We start from the raw sequence: 22,170 nt of genomic DNA on the forward strand, positions 1-22,170 counted from the left end.
AAGAAGAAGATAGTATAGATTTACAACAGCGGTTTGCGGGAGGTCGCAGCTCAGAGGCAGATGAGGGGAAAGTTTGGGAAATCATGGGAGAGGAGGAGGAGAAGGCAGAACTGGAGCAGCAGCTGGCGGACGCATTTTCACTAGAAAGCATTCCAGACCCTCCATCTCCCAGAACCTGGCGAGCCTTAAAAGTAGGAGAGCAAAGAGCTCAAAGACAGAGGACACTTAGCTGCACCCATAGAGGAGGTGATAAGGATGACGAATGTGGAAGTGGGAGAGACACAAGGGGGTGTTGAAGATTCACTCGGGACAACGCCATTATCCAAGAGGCTGGGTTCTATAGCCTCTCTCTGTAAAAACTGAAATAAAATAGGACTGTGAGAAACTTTTCCTTGTCTTTATACTTTCCTGGGCAACCAGCTGGGAGCCACTGACAACACCTTGACAATACTCATCTGGCCCCATCTGGTCTTGCATGTTTATAGCGCATTCAAATTGCTGTTTCTATTACCCAAGCATCCTTCGTTCAGTGCCCAGTACCTGCACTTAGCTCACACAGCTCTAAATCTGCCTTTGAAACAGTTCAACAGAACAAATAAAGGACAGTTATAAAAGCAACAACACATGGAACAGAATGAGTTAAACAGTCACCAACTTAAAAACTCTTAAGCTTTCTGGGGCCTGATGTGGCACCAAAAAGCTTAAAATGTTGGTACCGGTCATAATATTAAAAAAATATAAAATATAAATTAAAAAAGGCCAAAGGTAAAGATAAAGGGCCCCCTGAACGTTAGGTCCAGTCGTGGACGACTCTGGGGTTGCGGTGCTCATCTCGCTTTATTGGCCAAGGGAGCTGGCATTTATCCGCAGACAGCTTCCGGGTCATGTGGCCAGCATGACTAAGCCGCTTCTGGCAAACCAGAGCAGCGCATGGAAACGCTGTTTACCTTCCTGCCGGAGCAATTATCTACTTGCAATTTGACGTGCCTTCAAACTGCTAGGTTGGCAAGAGCAGGGACCAAGTAATGGGAGCTCACCCCGTTGTGGGGATTCGAACTGCCAACCTTTTGATCGGCAAGTCCTAGGCTCTGTAGTTTAACCCACAGCGCCACCCGCCTCCCAAAAACAGGCCAAACCCTACGCCAAAGGATAAATGGACATAAATGTGACATCAGGAATCACAAGACAGAGAAGCCAGTAGGAGAACACTTCAATCTCCCAGGACATTCAATACAGGATCTCAAAGCAGCTATCTTATTACAAAAGAATTTCAGAAACAGACTTGAAAGAGAAGTTGCTGAACTACCGGTATTTTAAATTGTGACTTGTCCACTATGAAGCCAAGTGTAAATTTGTATGCCATTATTTTCAACAGGAAGGTGTTGTATAGTATAAATAGAACAATATTATTTGCAGTGAAATCAGTCATTTCATATGCCCCAGCTATTTTGAAAAAGTCTATGACTACAATATATTTTGCAAGATATTAAATAAAGTATTCCAGCTCAGCCAAATGAGGTTTGCCTTTAAAAAAAAAAAAAAGACTGATGGATTCTCTGTCATGCTGCATAATGTGCTTGTATGTGCTCAAAGAGGAAGTTGGAAATTTATGCAGGAATGGGAAATTCTTGCCATAGTCCTTTAAAGCTATAGACAGTTATATCACACCTGATATGTGACAATATCTTGTTATGGCAAAAAAAGATAATAAAAGTGACTGGAAGGACAATAGAAATTTATTTATTGTTACACTTTTACTCTGGCTTGTCAAATGGCTAAATGCACATTGTGGTAAATTATCGCTCAGTAAATGGTTACCATGTTCACATTTTGTATAGTGGAAGAAAAATTAAGCACCGAAAAAAATTCCACGCAAATCACTGATAGCTAGATGTGTAAACTCTTCAAGAGTTCCACCACCAGTAAAGTGTCTGAACTTCCATGGGATCTTACAACAGTTAGATCATTTATCTAGCTATGTACTGTTCATTTAATACATCACTCAACTAAAATCCAGTTGATTAAGCTAAGCATGTTTAATCAGTTGACATCTAATTTTTATTCTTTCTAATGCAAAGTTACTACAGAATGTGTAGCTTAAAAGTCATAGTTAACAAGTGCTAGTAGAATGTTTCTACAGTATATGAGGATTACATTGTATAACCAACAGATGGCACTGTGTGCAAAACTATATTAATGTAGCATTTAAGAAATAAATGTTTCCTATCTTTAAATGATACCGTATTACTCTAATACCTGGAGTGGCCAAATTTTTTCAGGCCAACAACTACATTGACTGATGCTCAGCCCTTGAGTGCTCCTTGCCAAAGTGGGAGTGGTTGAAATATGGAAGTGGGTGTGGCTAAAGTGTAAACATGGGTGTGGCCAGTTTTTATTTTTAAATGATATACCGTATTTACTCAAATGTAATGCACACCTTTTTTTTGCCAAATTATGTTACAAAAATTAGGGCATGCATTAGATTCGATGGCACATTACATTCGAGTAAATATGGTATTTTGGAAATCAGGGGAGGGGGCATTACAAAAAGCATTTATTGTTAAATGAGAATGCCCCAGTTATTTCAATTCAGTTTAGAATGGATCTCTGGTTAAGATTAAATAACAAGAAGAATCAAATAATGTGTTAGAAAAGAAACAGCTGTCTTTTCCCCTATGCTCAAGGAATTGGGACTTTTTGACTAAGGGAAGAACATGATATAGATTCATAAAGATGTGGGCTGATATTCAGTATTATTCATAGACTCATTTAAATCAATGCACTTAATTAACCTAAGCCCACTGATTTCAGTGGATCTACTCTGAATATGATTTAGTTGGGTATCGTTCCTTGTATTACGGGGAGAACAAAATGTCATTTCTGCCTCTCAAAGTGCTGGAACTTGGAACAATAAAATCATAACTCCCTGTAATAGTGAACTCAGGTGATTAAGTACCTATAAGATTGGAAGCAAAGTAGGGACACAGAAAATAAGGGTTTGTTTTCTATAAACTTTGGAGAATACCTAGGTATGCAGCAAGGCCGTGGCGTGGCTGGACGGAGCTGGCTGAGAGAGGTTCCCTGACCATCAGCAGGGCCGTCTTACCCATAGGCACTAGGGGTGCGGGGCGCCCGGGCGCTGGGCTCTCAGGGGCGCCAGGCTGAGAGTCTGGGGCCCGAGAGTTGAGTCCATGGAACAGCCCACCCATCAGTCGGGGTGCTGCGATGGGCTCTTCTGCTGCGGGCAGCTCTGTGCCACGGGTTCGGGGGCAAGCGAGCCAGCAAGGCGCTGAGGCAGCTGGCCGGCTCCATCCTCCTGCATGCCTGGGACTGGGAAACCTGGGGAGGGGGGTGCTTGGCGGATCTTTGCACCCCACGCCGCTTATAATTAAGACAGCCCTGACCGTCACAACGGTCCCTGGGAGCCAGAAGGGCCTCATCCAGGAGCAAACCCTCAGCTGGGGTGGCCACTTGGCCTTCCAAAGATGGATTGGTTCCATTTTGGGGGCACAGAGTCCCCTGCTCCCTTTGGGATGCCTTTGGTCACGTTCTTGAAGTCATAAGAAATAAAATGTAAAAGTTTTCCCCCACACCCTAAACCTGCTTGTCTTGCGCAGCCTACCTGGCTAGGCACCTCGCCCTCCCTCCCTAGCTGGCTGATTGACGCTCCAGGCTAGCCAATAGAGCTCATCAGCCAGTAGGCTCTTTTGGGGTGGGCAGTGCTTGATGCCAATGGCTCCCAGAGAAGCAGCCAGACCTTTCCTGGAGCAGCAGCCTCTGTTTTCAAAGCTCCATCTCCCTCTGCCTCTCGCTGGGGGTCTAAGGGGTCTCTTGCCTCCTTTCCACCTCTAGAATGGATCATGTGGAGGCTGCAAAGGAGGCCTTCTTACCTTGAGGGTTCAGTCACTGAAATGGCCCACATGAAGGGTGGCATGCAAATTTAATAATCATCACCACATGCCATTTCCTGGGCATTAAAGCACCATATATAGGCACCCCCAAACTTGGCCCTCCAGATGTTTTGGGACTACAACTCCCATCATCCCTAGCTAACAGGACCAGTGGTCAGGGATGATGGGAATTGTAGTCCCAAAACATCTGGAGGGCTTAGTTTGGGGATGCCTGCACCATCACCTTCCTATATTGGAGCTCTCAGGGGGATGAGGGGTTATGCCGACGGGGGGCAAAGCTCCATGAGGAAGAGAAGCAGAATTGGTGGTTATCTCTCCCCCCTTTTCTTCCTTCCTTCTACAGTGGTGCCTCGCAAGACAAAAAGAATCCGAGGGGGCCACTAGGGGGCGCATCGGAAGATGGCTGACAATAACATCTCTCCGACCCACATGAGGTAATTTGGAGGCTATGATGGGGGTAATTAGCCTCCTTAACCCCTCCAGGATTGTGGGGGGGACGGCCCTTGCCTGCTGTGCCCTATACCACCCCCGAATTTGTGGGGATGGGGGCACTAGGCACAAAGCCCTCCTGTGGGATTCCGGCACTCCTCGATGCCGTCTCTGATCCGCGCCACTAGTTTGCAAGAATCTTCAAAAGAAACAATTTGGACGAGATAAATTGCACATACTTCAAGGAAAGAGGGGGAGTAAAGACTGCTGACAGAAGAGATCTCTGATAAAACAAGACAAGAATAAGATATGAGAAGATACGTCAAGATACGGTACGGCAAATGACTGAGGGGGGAGGGGGGAAAACCTCTCTTTTATTTCTCTATGTGATTAAACAAGAATCCCCTCCCCTAAAGAGTCAGAAATGTCGTTTTAAGGACTTAAGTTGTGGATTTAAGGCTGTGTGGAGATAAATTTTCGAACCAAAGCAATGTTCCAAGACGAAGCTGGAAATTTAAGAGTTTTGGAATGACGCAGTTAAAAATGCCGTCGCCATTTTGGGAGGCACTGTCGGAGTTCTTGAGTCTGGGAGGAGAAGAAACAGAGTTGTTTACATATCGTGGACTAACTCCTCGGTGGGATTTAAGAGTGACAACTGCCTAATTTATGATGGAAAGAGCGATGTTATCTACGAAGGAGATGATTTATGGAAACCATCTGGACTTAGATTGGAAGAACGGGAAATTCACACAGGATTATTATATTTGCTTATCGGCTTAAGGAGACTAACAGAAGAGATCGTAAAGGAAAAAGAAAAATTATATGAACAAGATATGATGTGGAAACACCAAGATAAGATTGGATAGAACTATGAACTCTGTTTGGACTGATTGGGACTGATTTGGACATTAATGCAGTAATAAGAAGACGATTTGAATCCCCCTTTGGATCTTGAAGTATGGGTTCCCCCAACAAAATTTAAAAATTTGGCTTTGTAATTTGGAATTTATGTGATGTGATTTAATTTGATGTGATTGGCCAGTTAATAAAAATTATTAAAAAAAAAAAAAAAAGCAAGACAAAAAGAATCCGTTCCGCGAGTCTCTTCGTCTTGCGTTTTTTTCGTCTTGCGAAGCAAGCCCATTAGCGGTTTAGCGGATTAGCGCTATTAGCGGCTTAGCGGATCAGCTGTTAAGTGGCTTAGCGGCTTAGCGGATCAGCTGATAAGCGGCTTAGCGGCTTAGCGGATCAGCTGATAAGCGGCTTAGTGGCTTAACGGATCAGCTGATAAGCGGCTTAGGGGATCAGCTGATAAGCGGCTTAGCGATCAGCTGTTAAGCGGCTTAGCGGCTTACCGGATCAGCTGATAAGCGGCTTAGCGGCTTGGGAAAAAGGGGGGGGGGAGGAAAAAAACCCAGCAGGAACTCGCAAGACATTTTCGTCTTGCGAAGCAAGCCCATAGGAAATTCGTTTTGCGAAGCACCTCCAAAACGGAAAACCCTTTCATCTAGCGGGTTTTCCGTCTTGCGAGGCATTCGTCTTGCGGGGCACCACTGTATTTTGGATTGGTTTGTACATTTACGATTATTCTGGCAGTTAGAAATTCAGCAGGTGGGGAGCATTTGCCAGGAATTCCCCCCGGGAATCTGAGAGGGGCTTGAGCCCCACAGCCCCACAGCCCCCTTGAAGTTGGGCATGAAGGCCTACAGGGTCAGTTGCTGCATCTCTGTCCAAGAAGAGCTGTGGGTGGGGAAGGGCAGCTTGGCCCCAGCAGGACAGGACTTGCCTGGGGACACCTCAGGCCTCTCCTTGGGCCTTGGGAAAGGGGCTTTTCCTCTGCCTTGTTCCTCCACATCCCTTCCATTCAGTGTTTTGGGAGTTTCCAAACCTCAGAACAGGGCTTGTCTCACCTTCTTTTAAATCAATGTCAGCAGCTTTAGCAGACAACAAGAGTCTGCAAAGCAGGATAAAAATAAGAGAAAAAGGATTAAACTGTACATTTCAAAGAATATATACACATCACCCTTGAGTTGCATGGCATTCACATTGTTCTAACCACTAGGCCTCACAGACTCTCCTAGAACCTTGGCACTGAGGCCGGGAATTCCATGTTCTCAAGGGCCATTGCCTAGCAATGGAGCTTGTGACCGTTTGAATTGAGGTTCCTGCATCCTCAGCATCTTGAGGTTTGCAGAGGTAGCCTGTAGTGACCTTCGCTCAGTCACTACATTAGAAGATGGCATCCCAAAGACTCCTGGAGGTAAGTGGAGGTTGCCATGGCCAGGGGACTTAACTCTAGAACCTAGATCAATGGTATCACCAAGTTTGGCAAAGAGCTATCCAAAGTCAAAGAAAGGGTTGAGCTTTGCCCAAGTTTTTGGAAGGGGAGTAGGAATGCCGAAAAAGAAAATTTAGTGTTCTATATTGCAGTCAATTGAATATTATTTTGAACAGAGGATTCCTTCCGATTTATGTGAATCTGGGAGCGGCTTCATTTCTATTTCTACACGCTGGATGTTATCTTTGTACTATAGTTTGGAGGGAAAGGGAAAAACAGAAGAAGAAAAGAGAGGGTGAGCGGCTGGCCCAGTGGAGGGGAAGGGGGTGCTAGATGGAACTGGTTTTTCTGCAGGGCTGATGCAAGGAGCTCTGCTGCTCACCTGTCCACAGAGTCTATCATAGGGGAGGGCTGCTCCCAGGTGCAGGTGAGGGAAAGGCAGGAGGCCTGGCAGAGCTGTGCTCCTGGAGGAAGGACGGATGAGAAACAGCGCCAAGGGCTCTGCTGAGACAGGCCAGCTCCCGCAGGCCTCGTCTCCCCCAGCTGGCATCTGGCGGCAGCCATTTCATCAGGCTGCCTCAGTGGGAGAGATGAGAACAGCATTCTAGACCCAGGGGCCTGAGCTTGTGAGTTGTTTTTTCCTCTCCCCTCCTTGCCCCTTTCCTTGTGTGTTGTATTTCTGTTTGTCACATTGTTTATTACAATAGAAGTCTGCGATTAGGGAGTTTCTTGCATTTGATTTCATCGAAGGCTCTCTTGGAGCCTTTTTGGCTTAAGAGAGGGGTACAAATGCTCTAAAGGAATGAATGGATGAATAAGGTCTCTAAGGAAATGGAGGACAGAGATTTCCAGTTTGTTTCCCAACCTACCTTGCCTGCGCTTTCCTGATCAACACAAAAACATGAATGGGTCTGATCCATTCTTCACATTCTGATGTTCCTGTTTCTCTTTTCTCTTTTCTTATGGACAGGGAATTGATTTCGATGAGGATCAAATCTCCGAAATCAGTCTGAAAGAAGGGGAGGATCTTCCTCTAAGGTAATGCTGTGCTAATCCCCTGCCCCCAATCATCAGTTGTGAAATATACTCGGAGTCGAGAGTGGATTTCATGCTCTTTATTCAGCTCATAGTGGTGAGGAGGAATGGAAGTTCCCCCAGAATGTATGCTTTATATACATTATTTACACAATGGGCCCCATGTGATTGGCTAATTCTGGGATTCTCCTGTAGGCCAATCAGGTTGCGGATTCACTTCCACCTGGAGCTGGATTGGGTGGCTCCTGTGGACCAATCAGACTGCTGCATTCTGAATCCTATTGAACTCAGTACATAACAAATTGCTTTCAAAAGCCACCACCCCCGTCCATTTCTATGGTGGTGGTACTAGGGGTCTTTGAAGGATGGGAGGCAATAAAACCTTTTGACACAAGTGCTACTCCTCTCTCCCCTCAGCATCCCAACCACAGGTTCTCCAGATGCGGCTGATGTTCCTCCCGAAGGCTTTAGCAAGGACCAGCTGAAGGCCAGACTTATGGATGTCGTCACCACGATGAAGAGTGGGAAGAAGATGGTCCGAAGGAAGGCGCTCCGAGATCTTTCCGACCTCCTGCAGAAGATCCAGGAATATGTGAGTTACTGAAGCAAAGCACTGCAACCATGCAGGGCTGTCAAGGCTTTCAGGCTGTCGCTTCTAGGCCCACCCTGCAAGTTGCCCTAGGGACAATCAGGCATCCCGGCACATACCCAATTTTGAGAACAGAGCTGGGCCATAGCAGAATGAATCCTAAGGAGTAAAACAGCTGATAAAAGAAGTAAAAAGCAAACATCAGGAAAAGAGGGATGGGAAGTAAAAAAGAAATTGATTTTTTCTGTATAGGATGCTAAATGTTTTGGAATGTTTTGAAAATTTAATAAAAATGTTGTAGGAAAAATGGTGATGGGTTGCTTCTCTTATCAGTCCCTTCTCTGGGTTTCTTCTCAGCCATCGGTAGCGCTTCCTGCATCCTCCCTTGGCCAACTGGTGGCCATTTCCTGTCTGTGCGCGTTGGATCCCGACCCGGAGTGCAGGCAGCGGGCAGCAGAGGCCCTCTGCCATCTTCTGCCCATCCTGCGGGGCAAAGAAGGTAAGACTGGAAGAATGCATCCCAGCATGGGGTGGGATGAGCAAGACCTGAACTAACCCTTTGGCTTTCCTTTGCAGAGACGCTGGCACGAACATCCAGGAACCAAACACTCATCATCAGAGCTCAGAAGGTCCTCAATTCCACCAGAAGTCTGGTTCCTGCATTGTTCATCAATGACTGCTACTCTCTTGCCAGGGTAAGTCGCTGTCACACAAGGCACAGCGGTCTCTCAAGCCTCATGTTCTGGGTCCCACAGAGAAAGCACCTGGACTTTCTGCTCCCCAGCCCTGCCCTGTGGGCATCTCTGACCTTCGTCTCTTGCTTCAGGTCTTTGGCGCCTTTCTCCCTGCTGAGCAGCTCTTGCAGGCCATGTGCTTCCTGGCCAGCAACCTGGTTCTTGAGAGCAGCTTCAGCCCCTTGGATATCTCCCACCTGCTGCAAGAGTTCATCAAGCAGTTTAGCGGCAAAGCAGAGGTAAGATGTCTGCAAAGGTAGGAGAGAAGAAGAATCTCCACTTTGGTGTAGGGGAGGCAACCTCATGCCATTGAGTGGCCAGGGACACATGTTTGTTGAGAGGGGCCTGGCAATGTCAGGACAAGAAGCTCAGCCAAGGGTCCTGAGAAACATGGGTTCAAGACTGGGGAATCCTCCTCCTTCTGGGAGCAGACGGGCAAGCTTCTTCTCTTGGCCCACAATGGAGAGGGAAACTGGTTTCCTGGAGCTGCCTGGGTCCAGTACTCCCAAGGACCCTGAGTGGTACCTTTGAAGGAAGATGGCTGTGGTGGCACAGGTCAAGGGTCCCTCTTTCGATGAGGGATGGAGGGATCTGCCTGCAGACAGCCCCACTTCCTTGTACTCTCTAAGCAACCCTCTCCTTTTCTCTGACAGGTGGAGGTGCTGATGGAGGCCTTCTACAAATTCACCCAGGGGCCTACAGTGGAGGGCAGAAACATGGCTGTCTTCGCTTTCTCCATCTTGTCACACCACTGCCTGGAGAAAGTGGTTGAATACCTCCTCCAATTTCCCTTCGGGTATGGAGCCCTCCAGGTTCTACTGGGCTAAGGGAAAGGTTGGCAAGCTTCAGGGCTCACTCAGAAAGCCCTTGCTGCCATTTCCACTCTCTGGGGCAGGGCAGCAAGCAGAAGACTTGAATTTGAGCATTGCTCTTGTTTTTGCATTCACAGAGGCTGCCAGAGAATATGGAAGGAGGTTTTGGCATCGGCTGACCAAGAACAACTGCTCCATCTCATGGCCGAGCAGCTTTACCAAAGCCCCTTGGAGGAATCTGCCACCCAAGTGGTAAGGACGAACCACCTGCTTTCTGGCTTCCTTCTTCCCAGGGTGATATCGAGGGGTTTCTGTATTCTGCACAAAAGCAGGGAAAGTGACTTGCACCTCTCTCTCTTCCAGGAACATCTCACCAGCCTGTTGCTGGAACTTCCCACAGCTGCTGATCGCTCTCCTGGGGATGGTTGTCAACTTCCACTACGACCAGGAATTCCTCGGGTGAGTAGTGTGCTGCAAAGGCACCAATGGAGTCCTTTTCCCTTCAAGCTCCGGGTGATTCCAGTCCAGCTTGATTTTCCAAGGGAGGCCGTCTTTCAGGCGGCTGCTAGAGAGCAAGGATGGGGAAGGAATTTGCATGTGTGACAATGAGCCTCCTGGTAAAACTGGCCTAATCCAAGGGAAGGCAGAATTCCTCTTTGGAGCCCTGAACAAAGTTCTTCTTCCTTCAAAAGGCTGGGGATACAATGCAACACTCTGTTGAAGGTCTGACTTGTAAAATTGTGAATGCAGTAGATGGACAACAGATACCGTACATGCAGTAAATCTGACTTGTAGAGTTAATTGCTGCTTCAAGGTAGCAATGGCCACAAGCTTAAATGTCCTTAAAAGAGACATCTTCTAAAGTAGACAAATTCATGGAAAATTATATCTATCAGTAGAATATATACCCGTACCTTTCTCATCTGTACATATTCTGACAGCTCCTTTGAATCAAAAGGTTTCAATAGGTCTTTGTCTGTCCTTGTGTTCTTGCCATCATATTCAGAGGCAATGCGTCTCTGATTAGCAAATATTGGAACTAAGTGATCCGGGAGGAGGTTTAGATCTCTCATGAGCTTCCTTGTTTAGCACTGTTGGAGGCAGAAGGCTAGATTTCATGGCTGGTTGGTTGAATCCAAAGGCAATTCTTGATAGATTATGCTATTCTTCCGCTTAGCATTCATTCCTTTAAAATGAGAGCTCCTTAGTGGAAGACTGTTCCCTCCAGCTCGCAACCCCAGTGGTGCAACAATGCCATCGTGTGGCCAATTTTAATGAAAGCTGCTGGTGTGAAGATGCTGAAAGGTCATTTGTGTTTGTTTTGCCGGGTCACCTCCAGACCATCAGTATTTTGCAGGAGAGATTTAGTCATGTACCAGGAATGCAGGTGTGCACAATTAAAGTGGATTTAAAGCACTCTGGTGCTCTGATGCAATCAATTCATTATTATTATTTTTAAAGCCAGACTTTTTGAAGTTAGAAGAGGGACAGATGTGGGATAAACAATTAATTAATGGGAAGGCAGATGACATCTATCTTTTTTGTATTTAACATTTGGCATTTCTGTATTTAACTGTTAAGACTTTCCCCCCAAAATTGGCTGCTGCTTAAGTTGTCTGTTGTTGCTTTAGTTTTCTGTACACCACTTTGCAATAAGTACTATAGAAAGGGTAATTAAATACCTAAAAAACTTAAAAATAACCACTGCACAAGCAAATCTGGATGGATGCTTCTTGTTGTATAGCCTCCCACTAAGCAGAACAAATGCTTGAAGAAAGGACATGGTCCAACCTCTGTGTAAACATCGAGCAAGCAAATCAGGATGAATACTCAATACTGTAAACAAGTTGCATGGAGGAGTCCTAAGGGAACGCATGGGTGCAGGGAGGAAACCTCTGCCCATTACAATGTTCGACTCAGGAAAAATAGGACCCCGTAAGATATCCTAGAAGTCAGACAAGGGGAACTAACCTCTCCATGACACACACACCCTTCCACACCTTCATTATAGGCTGTGCCTGAAAGTACAGGACAGGCCCAATGGAGTCTGGCTAAGACCCTGATGGATGGTCTAATTCAATATATGGCATATGGCAGTTTCCTCTGTCCCTACCATGGCCCTATATACCACTGGGAGAACCAAGTCAGAGGAGAACAGAAACGTAGACTAAGGGAAAGCTGCAATTTTTCTTGTCAGTTTCTTATCCTTAGTTTCTATACCGGCCTATACCTTCCTAATAACTTCTGACTGATTATCCCAACTGTCTGTCTGACTCCTCCTAACAGTTTCTCTCACTCCCTCACATCAAAACTAGACCAACCCACAGACTTATCCTCGCTCTTCCTTCTCCAACTCCCAACTGACTTCCCAACAACTCCAACTCTAACTCTAACTCCTCCCTTTGGGTTCCCACTGGCCAATCACGTCACACTCATTTAACCCTTTCCTTATGACCCACCTAGGAGGGCAAACGCCACAGTGCCCCTCGGTACTGTGCAACTGGATTTGTACAGATGCTGTTTCTTACCAAACCCAGACTAAAATCTGGGAAGAAGAGCAACGTCCAGCCACTTTTGATTGATGGGGTCTGTGTGGAGAGGGTAACAACGTTCAGATTTTTGGGCATTGAATTACAAGAGGATCTGTCCTGGAGTGTCAACACAAGGGGGCTTGTGAAGAAGGCGCAGCAGAGACTGTACTCTTTGAGAATGCTAAGGAAAAACCATCTTCCGCAGAAACTGCTGCTTGCCTTCTATCACTGTGCCATTGAGAGCGTGATCACTTATGGCTTATGTGTGTGGTACGGAAGCTGTACTACCCAGGACAGGATGGGGTTGTGCAGGGTTGTTAAGGCAGCAGAGAGCATTGTTGGCTGCCCACTCTCCACCTTAGAGCAGATTTATGCCACAAGGTGCCATAGGAAGGCACTGGACATAGTAAAAGATCCATCGCATCCTGGTCACTGTCTCTTCGAGCTCTTGCCGTCGGGACGGAGATACAGGACGATGAAGACAAGAACGAGCCGTCTTAAGAACAGCTTCTTCTCCAGAGCGATCTCGGCCCTGAATGGGAAGCCCGGACTTTGAAAGTCATCTAATCTCCCTTGCTGTATTATACTGTATTTTCGTTGTTCCCCGAAGGGGGCAATGACAATAAAGATATTATTATTATTATTATTATTATTATTATTATTATTATTATTATCTAGATTCCAGTGCCAAATTAGCTCTGTTGAGCTAAAACACAAATAAAAAAGGAGTCGTGTGGTTAAAAGGGCAAAGGAGAAGGTCTCTCAAAAAATGGCATGTGCCACTGGTTGGCCACCAAGCTTGTTCCTCCTCCCCAATGGAGATATCGCAGGATCAGGCCTGCACTATCTGGCATTCGCTACCACAGAGCATGGTGATGGCCGCCGACTTAGATGGCTTTAAATGGGCATTAGCAGGGCTGGATTTAGGAAGTTAGATTAGCTTCAACCAGAGCCAAGGCCTTTTCAACACTGGCCCCGGCCTGGTGGAACGCTCTGCCTCATGAGACCCGGGCCCTGCAGGATCTGATTTCTTTCCACAGGACCTGTAAGACAGAGTTGTTCCGCCTGGCCTTTGGCTTGGAGCCAATTTGATTCCCTCCCTCCCTCTCTTTCTTTTTTCTTTTCCTTCTCCTCTCGCTATTAGGCTGCATTTTAATAATTTAATGTTTCAGTATTTTAATTGTTGTATTTTAATCTTGTTTTTAAGTTGTATTCATTCAACTTGTTTTTATTATTGCTTGTTAGCTGCCCTGAGCTGGGGAGGGCAGGTATTAATAATAATAATAATTATTATTATTATTCTTATTAAGCTACTGAACATAATGGGGCCCTTTATATGTCCAGCTGTCCTTTGTCAACAAACAAATTGCCACTGTTTTTTCTGTTGAATATATGCTATATGGTAATTTATGGACCTAATAGGTAGTGTGCCTACCTACCTAATAGGCCACCATGGTGTAGTGGTTCAGAGTGGTGGACTCGTAATCTGGTGAACTGGGTTTGCGTCTCCGCTCCTCCACCTGCAGCTGCTGGGTGACCTTGGGCTAGTCACACTTCTCTGAAGTCTCTCAGCCCCACTCACCTCACAGAGTGTTTGTTGTGGGGGAGGAAGGGAAAGGAGGTTGTTAGCCGCTTTGAGACTCCTTCGGGTAGTGATAAAGCGGGATATCAAATCCAAACGCTTCTTCTTCTTCTATCTAAAGCCATTTGCACATAACAAAATATGCATTTTATCAAAGTAATTGTTGAACTGAAATACAATTAAGAAGTATATTAATAGTGAAATAATTATTAAGCTGTAACTGTATGTAGGTTTTATTTTATTTGTTTGTTTTATCTTATATTTTGGAAATGTACATCCAGTTGTTTTTTTCTTTCATTTTTTGGGGGGACCCCCAAGAGAGTGGGGCCCTAAGCTATAGCTTGTTTAGCTCATACGTAAATCCGGCACTGGGCATTAGACAAATCCAAGGAGGAGAGAGTAATCAGTGGCTACTAATCAAGACATGGGTGGCGCTGTGGGTTAAACCACAGAGCCTAGGACTTGCTGATCAGATGGTTGGCGGTTCGAATCCCCGCGACGGGGTGAGCTCCCGTTGCTCAGTCCCTGCTCCTACCAACCTAGTAGTTCAAAAGCACATTAAAGTGCAAGTAGATAAATAGGCACTGCTCCGGCGGGAAGGTAAATGGTGTTTCCATGCGCTGCTCTGGTTCACCAGAAGCGGCTTAGTCATGCTGGCCACATGACCCAGAAGCTGTACGCCGGCTCCCTCGGCCTGTAAAGCGAGATGAGCGCCGCAACCCCAGAGTCGGCCACGACTGGACCTAATGGTCAAGGGTCCCTTTACCTTTACTAATCAAGATGGATACTTGCTGCTTCCACAAACAGCGGCAGTTTGGCTCTCAATACCAGCTGGGGAATATAAACATGAGAGAGGCCTATTTGTCCTCAAGTCCTGCTTTGGGTCTTGACTTTGGGGTGCTGGTAGCCAGCAGGTGTTCTGCATGGCCATTCAAAAATACTGTATGTCAAATGGTTTAAAATCGAAACAAGCTTAAACAAATGAACACATACCATATTTAAAAATCCCAGTATTTTAATGAAAGGAAAAAATGAATATCCACACATTTGCACTTATGTACAACTTTGTGATATATATATATATATATTTATATATAATCATTTTAAGCTGTTTACAAATCACATTTAGTGCTTGAAATATCACATCATGTTGATATTATATTTCTGGCAGAAATAAATATATTGCACTTAAAAAGAATCTTTTGGTTGTTGATGCTGGATATTGTTTTCTAATTTGCAGTGCAAGCCTATACACTTCGACACAGATATTAGTCCCATTGTGCTCAATGGGATTTTCTCCCAGATAAGTGGATTTCGGATTGCAGTCTTACATACTCAACTTCTTTTTCGTAAAACATTTTGCCCTCATCTCCCAAATTACGCACGCGCACACGTCATTACATGGTGAATGTGTTCACACAATTAATTTAAACCATTTAACACAGCAAACAGACCAGTAATACATTCTGTTAAGAGAGACTACCTCCAGTTTTTACTTTCCCTATGTTTACAGAAACACTTTCCTCCTATTTCTGGTGTTACAGTAAGAAACTAAATGCTTGTTTAAAATGTGCCAAAGCTAAAATACAGCAATCTGTAATTTTTTTGTCCAAAATACTTTTAAAAACAAGTTATTTAGAAAGTAACACATTTATTGACTGAAATCACTTTCTTCAGTATTTTAAAACAATATCAAACCCTGATCTTATAAACCAGAAACTGTCATAAATAAACCCTTCATCCTTTTAAGATTCAGGAAGTACCAGAACCATATTTACTGCAAATAATGAGCAGGAAAAACAAAGAAACTTTGTGGTAAAAGCAAGTTGGAAAAGTGAAAAGGAAAACGTTTAGCTGACTCCCCAACCCTAAAGGCATCCTAGTCCAACAGCTTCAGTGTTCAGGTGCAGCTGCTGCCCAATCTCTGCAGTACAGTGGTACCTCGGGTTAAGTACTTAATTCGTTCCAGAGGTCCGTTCTTAACCTGAAGCACCACTTTAGCTAATGGGGCCTCCTGCTGCTGCCGGAGCACGATTTCTGTTCTCATCCTGAATCAAAGTTCTTAATCCGAGGTGCTATTTCTGGGTTAGCAGAGTCTGTAACCTGAAGCGTATGTAACCTGAAGCGTATGTAACCCAAGGTACCACTGTACTGGGAAATGCTCAACACATGCAAATGGGACATGACACATTTTGCAGAAATGAGAAGAGGCAACCCTTACTTACATCATGAAATTTGATGTGTGCCTAACAGCCCCACAAAGTCATCTACTGCGCCCACTATTTTGAGCAGCCGTTTCAGTGTTTATCTGCCCACAAGTGGCAGATAAACTACATGTACCCTAAGTCTGGTTTAAATCACAGGCCCTTAGGCTTAGGATGAACCAACTGCAGCAGCTATGAACCTGTGGGGAGGAACGGATTGTTTGGTCTTCTTTCCCATCAGTCAGGTAAGCAGTTTCTACCATCATTTCCAACCTGCTTCCATGGATTTGCAAGCAGATTCAGGCAGCGGAGGTAGATCCTTTAGGGCAAACGGGACAGTGCCGCACAACTTCACTCTGCTCCCACTTTCCTGCTACCTACCTTCTTACTTACAACTTGTCAGTGGCATAGCATGGGTTGCCTGTGCCTGGGGCCATGAATAGCAGGTGGGGTGGAGAGAAACGGATGGAGGACACATAGACATTCAACTGCCTAATGGTGTCCGCATCACTTCCTGGTTTGCATGGAGAAGCTGTTTTCAATGGAGCCGAGCAACGGAAGCACACAGCTGTACTGAGGCAGCAGGAAGTGTTGAAATTTTGCGCCCCTAACAATTTTGTGTCCAGGACAACTGCCCCCCACTACACCATGACTCACTGTTGGGTCTTAAAGAACTCAGCAGCAAGAAGGGTGAGGACAAAATAATAATAAGTTGTCTCAGCCTGTCCTTGGCTCTAACACCACCTACTGTTGGGTGCCAACAACCACTGGGTTCTGGGAACATGGTAAGGTAATGCTTGTCTCATTGCAGAGCCAGATCCTAAACACTACAGGCTCTCCACATTGCTAAAGCAGCCAGAGAGTCAGTTTTAAGCAACCCCATACAGCTAATGGTTCTGTGATGCCACCCTCCCTTAACGTTCTCTAGATCTTTCTCAACAGGATTGGGCAACACCAAGGTTGCAATCCTTTGCAGCCCCCAGTTTATCCATTGGATAAATCTTCATACTATGGAATTAGAAATCAAGAGAACTGAAAATTTATTGGGCCTTTTAGAATGTAGTTTCAATGTTTTCAGTTCTTTAGCTAGGAACTTGCTTAAACAATGAATTGAAAAAATGCTGGTTGGGGCATTGTTGACTCATCTTGAGATGTGGCTTTCTGCTCCTCTCGGTCTTTCCATATTACAAATACGTGTTCCCATTCAGAGCGTCTGATTGGGAGTGGGTTGGATTTTATCATCCTAGGACTGAGGTTTTCCCTATTGCTTTTTTCTAATTTTCAGCAAGGACCACACACTGATGCACCTCTTTGAGTCTTCCCATGCTTGTTCTCATTACAGAAACTCTTGATGCCTATCTACTGAATTTGTAGTGTTCTGCGTTACATAATAATCAGGGAAAGGAAACGCTTCACATCTCACCTTTTGTTCCAAAATGCAATTATGCAAGGAAGAAGGCCTTGAAGGTGAACAACGGCAGGTGTCAACAACTTCCCACTTCTAAATGTTCCTCTGCCACATATTTTTCTAACACAGGTAGGCCTCGTAGATACAATGTCAGATCAACAGAGTTGTCAGTTATCTGTTGTGGCCTCCCACAATGCTCCAATAATGTCTGGTGATCAATTAAGGGTGTGCTCTGGGTCTACATGATGCAGCCATCTTGCTGAAACTAAGCAGTTTTGGCATGTGCCCAGATGGGAGATCACCTGGAAATCCCATGTATCCTACCTTGAGTTCCATGATGGAAGAAAGGCAGGATGGAAAAGTACAAAAATAAATAAATAGGCCCCCAGGGACCACATGGACACACCCAATATGGCCCACAGACACTGGCATCAATACTGCTTATACGATCCTACCAAATCACTGGGCCGGCATGGGATCTAGTCATAAGATCCAGCCCCAGAGCAACATGTATGGATCAGGGCTGAGTAACAGACAGATGAAGCCTGAAGCTGTGGCTCTTCAGCCTTGTACAATGTTCTTCAAAGTAACACGGTGCTAAACCTCACCCTCACCAATTCCAGATATATCGCCATTGCAGATGGTAAGAGTGAGGTGCATGTGACAGACGCCACAGATTAGTACCCCACAAATTGTCCCAACATTTGCAATGAGCTGTGAATAAAATAACAGAATGCAGAGCAATCTTCAGTCACCCTGTTTTACCATCAGTCCTCCCTGCTGCTGTCAGTATCCAAGAAAAAACCACCTGAGCTATATGAACCATTAGCATGTTCTAGCATCTGAATTTGGCAAACTGTGGTTAACCCTATCTATGGTTTGGTGAAACAGCTTCCATTCATTTCAAAGAAGGCTCATGCAGGAGGAATTCCAGCGGATTATGCCCAGTGTTCTTAACTAACTGGATTCCATACTTAAAATAAAGGAGTTTAAAGGATGGTACGGGGAAAGGAATGGCGCAGTCTTTTCCTTCTGTTTCTTTCATAGCGAGCTTAATGCTGAAGTAGCCTAAACATGCTCAAAGCAACAAATACCCCCCCCCCCCCATTCATAAAAAGCAATGAAGTTATCAGCACAGTATTGCCTCTTTGGCCTCTGTCAGGAGGGGAAGTCTATACACAATTCAAACTATACACTGCTGCATGATGGCAGCCACACATCTAGTGGTTATGATGCACCTTCAGATTGTTCAGCGTTTAATTAGAGACCTTGCAACATTTGGAGTCCCTTGGGCCATGCCCATTTTCAGAGCCACTCAAGCTCCCTTAACCATCCCTTAACACGGATCCTTCAAGAGGAGGGATCTAACTCCACAATGCCTTTATGCAAGCTGGTTTTCTTAGTCGTTTTGCCCTGGGCCTTCCCAACAGGCCCAGGCTGGTTTGCCTGCCAAGTCTTGGCTTCTCTCGCCTTAGGTCAGTCATACGAAAGGGGTCATCACCGCAGAGGAGTGGCGTAGTCCCTGGATCGCTGCATAAGGACCCTGCTGAAAGTAGTGGTGGTACCTGGGCATGTGGAAAGAAGGGAACGTTGGGCCACTGCCCTGCATTGAGCTGGCAATGGCAGAAGGGGTTAGAGGCATTCCCAGGCGGCTGTATGGGGGCAGGGAGCCTTGGATCGGGTGAGGAATCGGCGTGGCTATGGACGCAGCACCGGAACCAAGAGCGGTCAAGGACTGCGGGTGTTGGAATCCCGGGAAACTTGAGGTTGACGAGACCCAGGAACTGAGGGGCAGGTTGTCAGAAGTTGTAAAAGCTGATCCTGCAAACAAAGGAAAAGAGTGGAGGTTTGCATAAGTACCAACTGATGTAAGTAATGGGGCTGCCATAGCAAGACGACACTAGGTTAGGGGGCATACTCAACCAGAGCCAGGGCCTTTTCAACACTGGCTCCGGCCTGGTAGAACGCTCTGCCTCATGAGACCAGGGCCCTGCAGGATCTGATTTCTTTCCGCAGGGCCTGTAAGACAGAGTTGTTCCGCCTGGCCTTTGGCTTGGAATCAGCCTGATCCCCTCCCCCTCTTTCATTTTCCTTCTGTGATGGGAACTCCTATTTGGGGACTTCCCTGGCTTTTTTCTGGCCCATGTAGGACCAGTCTGGAAAGTTAGCCTTGGTGAAGACTTGACGTTACCATCCCCCCAAAAGTTTTTGATTTGAGTTTCCATTGAAATGAGGCCGTATTTTAATATTTTAATGTTTTAATGTTGTATTTTAATCTTGTTTTTAAGTTGTATTTCAATCAATTTGTTTTTATATTGGGTGTTAGCCACCCTGAGCCCAGTCTTGGCTGGGGAGGGCGAGGTATAAATAAAATTTATTATTATTATTATTATTATTATTATTATTAAAAGGGGTCACTGCCACATGCACAGCAGGCACAGCTGATTTTCTTCAAGGGGCCGGTTATTTATCATTTTATTTATTTATCTTGGATCATTTAAAAATAATTGATAAATAAAAGGAGAGGGCACGCAGATTCCAAGCATTGTGCATAATCAGATTCACAATGATACAGGAATCGCATGGAAGAAGGGGTACCTCCTCTTTCCAAATTGTGGGCTCGTTTGAAAGCACCAAAGGTTCTGATCTTGAACCTCTGCTCTTCAAGATCAGATGTTCTCCTACCTCTGCTTTGGGCTGCTTGGTTTTCGTCTCCCAGAACTTCATCCTCTGCGCCATAGGTTCTGATGGGGGATCGTGCATAGGAATGCTTTTGAATAAGGCTCTCTACGCTTTCTCTGTGAAAGACAACATTCCACGTTAGCAACAGACTGAAAGCCATCTATACACTTCTTTAATAGCTCCCTCTACTCCTAATATGGGCCAGCCCAGTCAAGAGGCAAGGTGAGGCCACTGCCTCAGGTGGCACGATGCACAAAGACAGCAAATTCAGACTTAGATCTTTATCCCCTCATCTTGTTCACGATGTAAATTTTCACTTCACGTTCCCCTGGTGGAAAAGCGGGACATTTTGTGGTTTACCTCAGGTGTCAAAATGTCTTGGGCAGGCCGTTTGAAAGACATACAATGGAAGCATGTGCTTGGATTCTTTTGAACTGAAGGCCCTTTCAGATATCCCCGTAAAAAACATCAGGAGCCTTGACTGAGGTAAGTCAGGCTTAAAACTGACTTTATGGGGTACCCAGTAAAACAGAGTACCCCACAGACTAGAACAGAGTTGCAAGAGCCCCAGTTATGACGGGGGCATAGAAAGGATCTTAAAGGGCATGTTATATGCTGACAATGATTAAAATAACATCAAAACCACACATACTTTCTTTTCAGTTTGGAACATTGAGAGAAGCTTTCAAAGTAGCAGATAATAAACCTGTTACTGGCTTCCTGGGAGGCTTAGTAAGGGCAGAAGATCATGCAGTTACTTCCTAACTAGTTTGTACTTGTACCCACAACCTAACACAGTAGATTATTTTCACCCACTGGGTGATATTGTTGGTGGTGGAGGAGGAAAAATCGTAACTCTACCTGGTTATTACAGATTGGACAATAGAATAATGCCAGGACACCAAGGGGATGAGAATCGGCCAGAACACAAACATAGCTAAATACTTGCACCACTAGGGCTGGAAAAGTTAATCTTCTGTGGGACTGCGTCTCAGTGGAGAGCATGGCCAGAAGCTTTGTATAGTAGGCAATGCAAAAGTCAGAGCTTTCAACACACAACACCCACCCTGTGGAACGCCCTCCCACCACATGTCAAAGTGAAAAATAACTACCAAACTTTTAGAAGACATCTGAAGGCAGCCCTGTTTAGGGAAGCTTTTAATGTTTAATAGGTTATTGTATTTTAGTGTTTTGTTGGAAGCTGCCCAGAGTGGCTGGGGAAACCCAGCCAGATGGGCGGGGTATACATAATAAATTATTATTATTTTTTATTATTATTACTACTACTACTCTCCGTCTTCCATCCAGGCAAGCAAAAGGCATTTGTCACTGTTCAAAGACACATTACAGCCAAGCAAAAGCATTTGTGGAGTATGGCCAGGGAGAGATATGCAAAAAGCATAACCAGGGCAGAGTCCCAGGGGCCACATAAAGAAGTCTGAAGGGCCACATTCAGTGCCACCCCCAGACCTGAGGTTCCCTACCCTTGCACTAGCACATAAGTGTGTAAATTCTCCCTGGCCGTGAGCCAGATTATTTCCAGAGCTGCCAAAGCATCACAAGCCAGAGGGCACAGAATTCAAGCCAACTCAGCAGTGACTACCACTCACTGTAGATTTTACAGTCAGGAGATTATGATAGAGGATGATATTTATTTTTGATCCCACTGTGCTGGGGGTCACTGCAGTTTGGGTCGCTTTGAGCCCGTCTGCCTGAGGTTCTCATGGGACAGGTTTTTGTAATGATTCTGATTAAACTCATGGAGCAGGGCAGAGAAGCAATTTGCTTCTTTTTCTGTGTGTTCACTATGAGTACAGAATTCACCCGAAGTTTCATTTCATTTTTTCAAATACTTAACAAGAAACATCACATAGATTTCAGCTGCACTGCTAGAAAGCTTAGTAGTAGTAGTAAGAAGAAGAACCGATTTAATGAACAAAGCCATTTTATCTATCAGGATTCCCCAAAGGCCAAT

At 45.3% G+C, this 22,170-nt stretch overlaps 2 protein-coding genes and 1 long non-coding RNA gene across 5 annotated transcripts in view; 1 reads left to right on the top strand and 2 right to left on the bottom strand.

The window, feature by feature from the left end:
• Nucleotides 1–1,718: 1,718 nt before the first annotated feature.
• LOC308460077 lies at nt 1,719–3,131 on the bottom strand. The gene is made up of 2 exons (XR_013978457.1): nt 2,289–3,131; nt 1,719–2,249 (listed from the first exon to the last, which is right to left on the bottom strand). It is a non-coding gene; the product is annotated as an uncharacterized lncRNA (long non-coding RNA).
• A 5,018-nt stretch (nt 3,132–8,149) lies between these two features.
• LOC308459648 (uncharacterized protein) lies at nt 8,150–9,236 on the top strand (the record flags this gene model as incomplete). 2 transcript variants are annotated; one of them, XM_080975177.1, is made up of 4 exons in its annotated part: nt 8,150–8,245; nt 8,600–8,741; nt 8,819–8,937; nt 9,069–9,236. In XM_080975177.1, 4 exons carry the CDS (start codon nt 8,150–8,152, stop codon nt 9,234–9,236), a joined length of 525 nt encoding a protein of 174 aa, XP_080831303.1. The 2 variants fall into 2 exon arrangements, with proteins under 2 accessions (XP_080831303.1, XP_080831302.1); XM_080975176.1 differs by having other exon boundaries at nt 8,819–9,219.
• Nucleotides 9,237–14,898: 5,662 nt separating this feature from the next.
• Nucleotides 14,899–22,170, bottom strand: part of TBX20 (T-box transcription factor 20) — a 43,830-nt gene continuing 36,558 nt past the window's right edge. For both annotated transcript variants that reach the window (XM_080975933.1, XM_080975934.1), the window contains exons 7-8: nt 20,199–20,311; nt 14,899–19,334 (exon numbers count right to left, since the gene is read on the bottom strand). In XM_080975933.1, the coding sequence (XP_080832059.1) occupies nt 18,994–19,334; nt 20,199–20,311 (454 nt within the window). In that variant the 3' untranslated portion in view covers nt 14,899–18,993. The remainder of the gene's footprint in view (nt 19,335–20,198; nt 20,312–22,170) is intronic.

Source organism: Podarcis pityusensis, assembly GCF_964106645.2.
Source record: "Podarcis pityusensis genome assembly, chromosome: 12".
NCBI lineage: Eukaryota > Metazoa > Chordata > Lepidosauria > Squamata > Lacertidae > Podarcis > Podarcis pityusensis.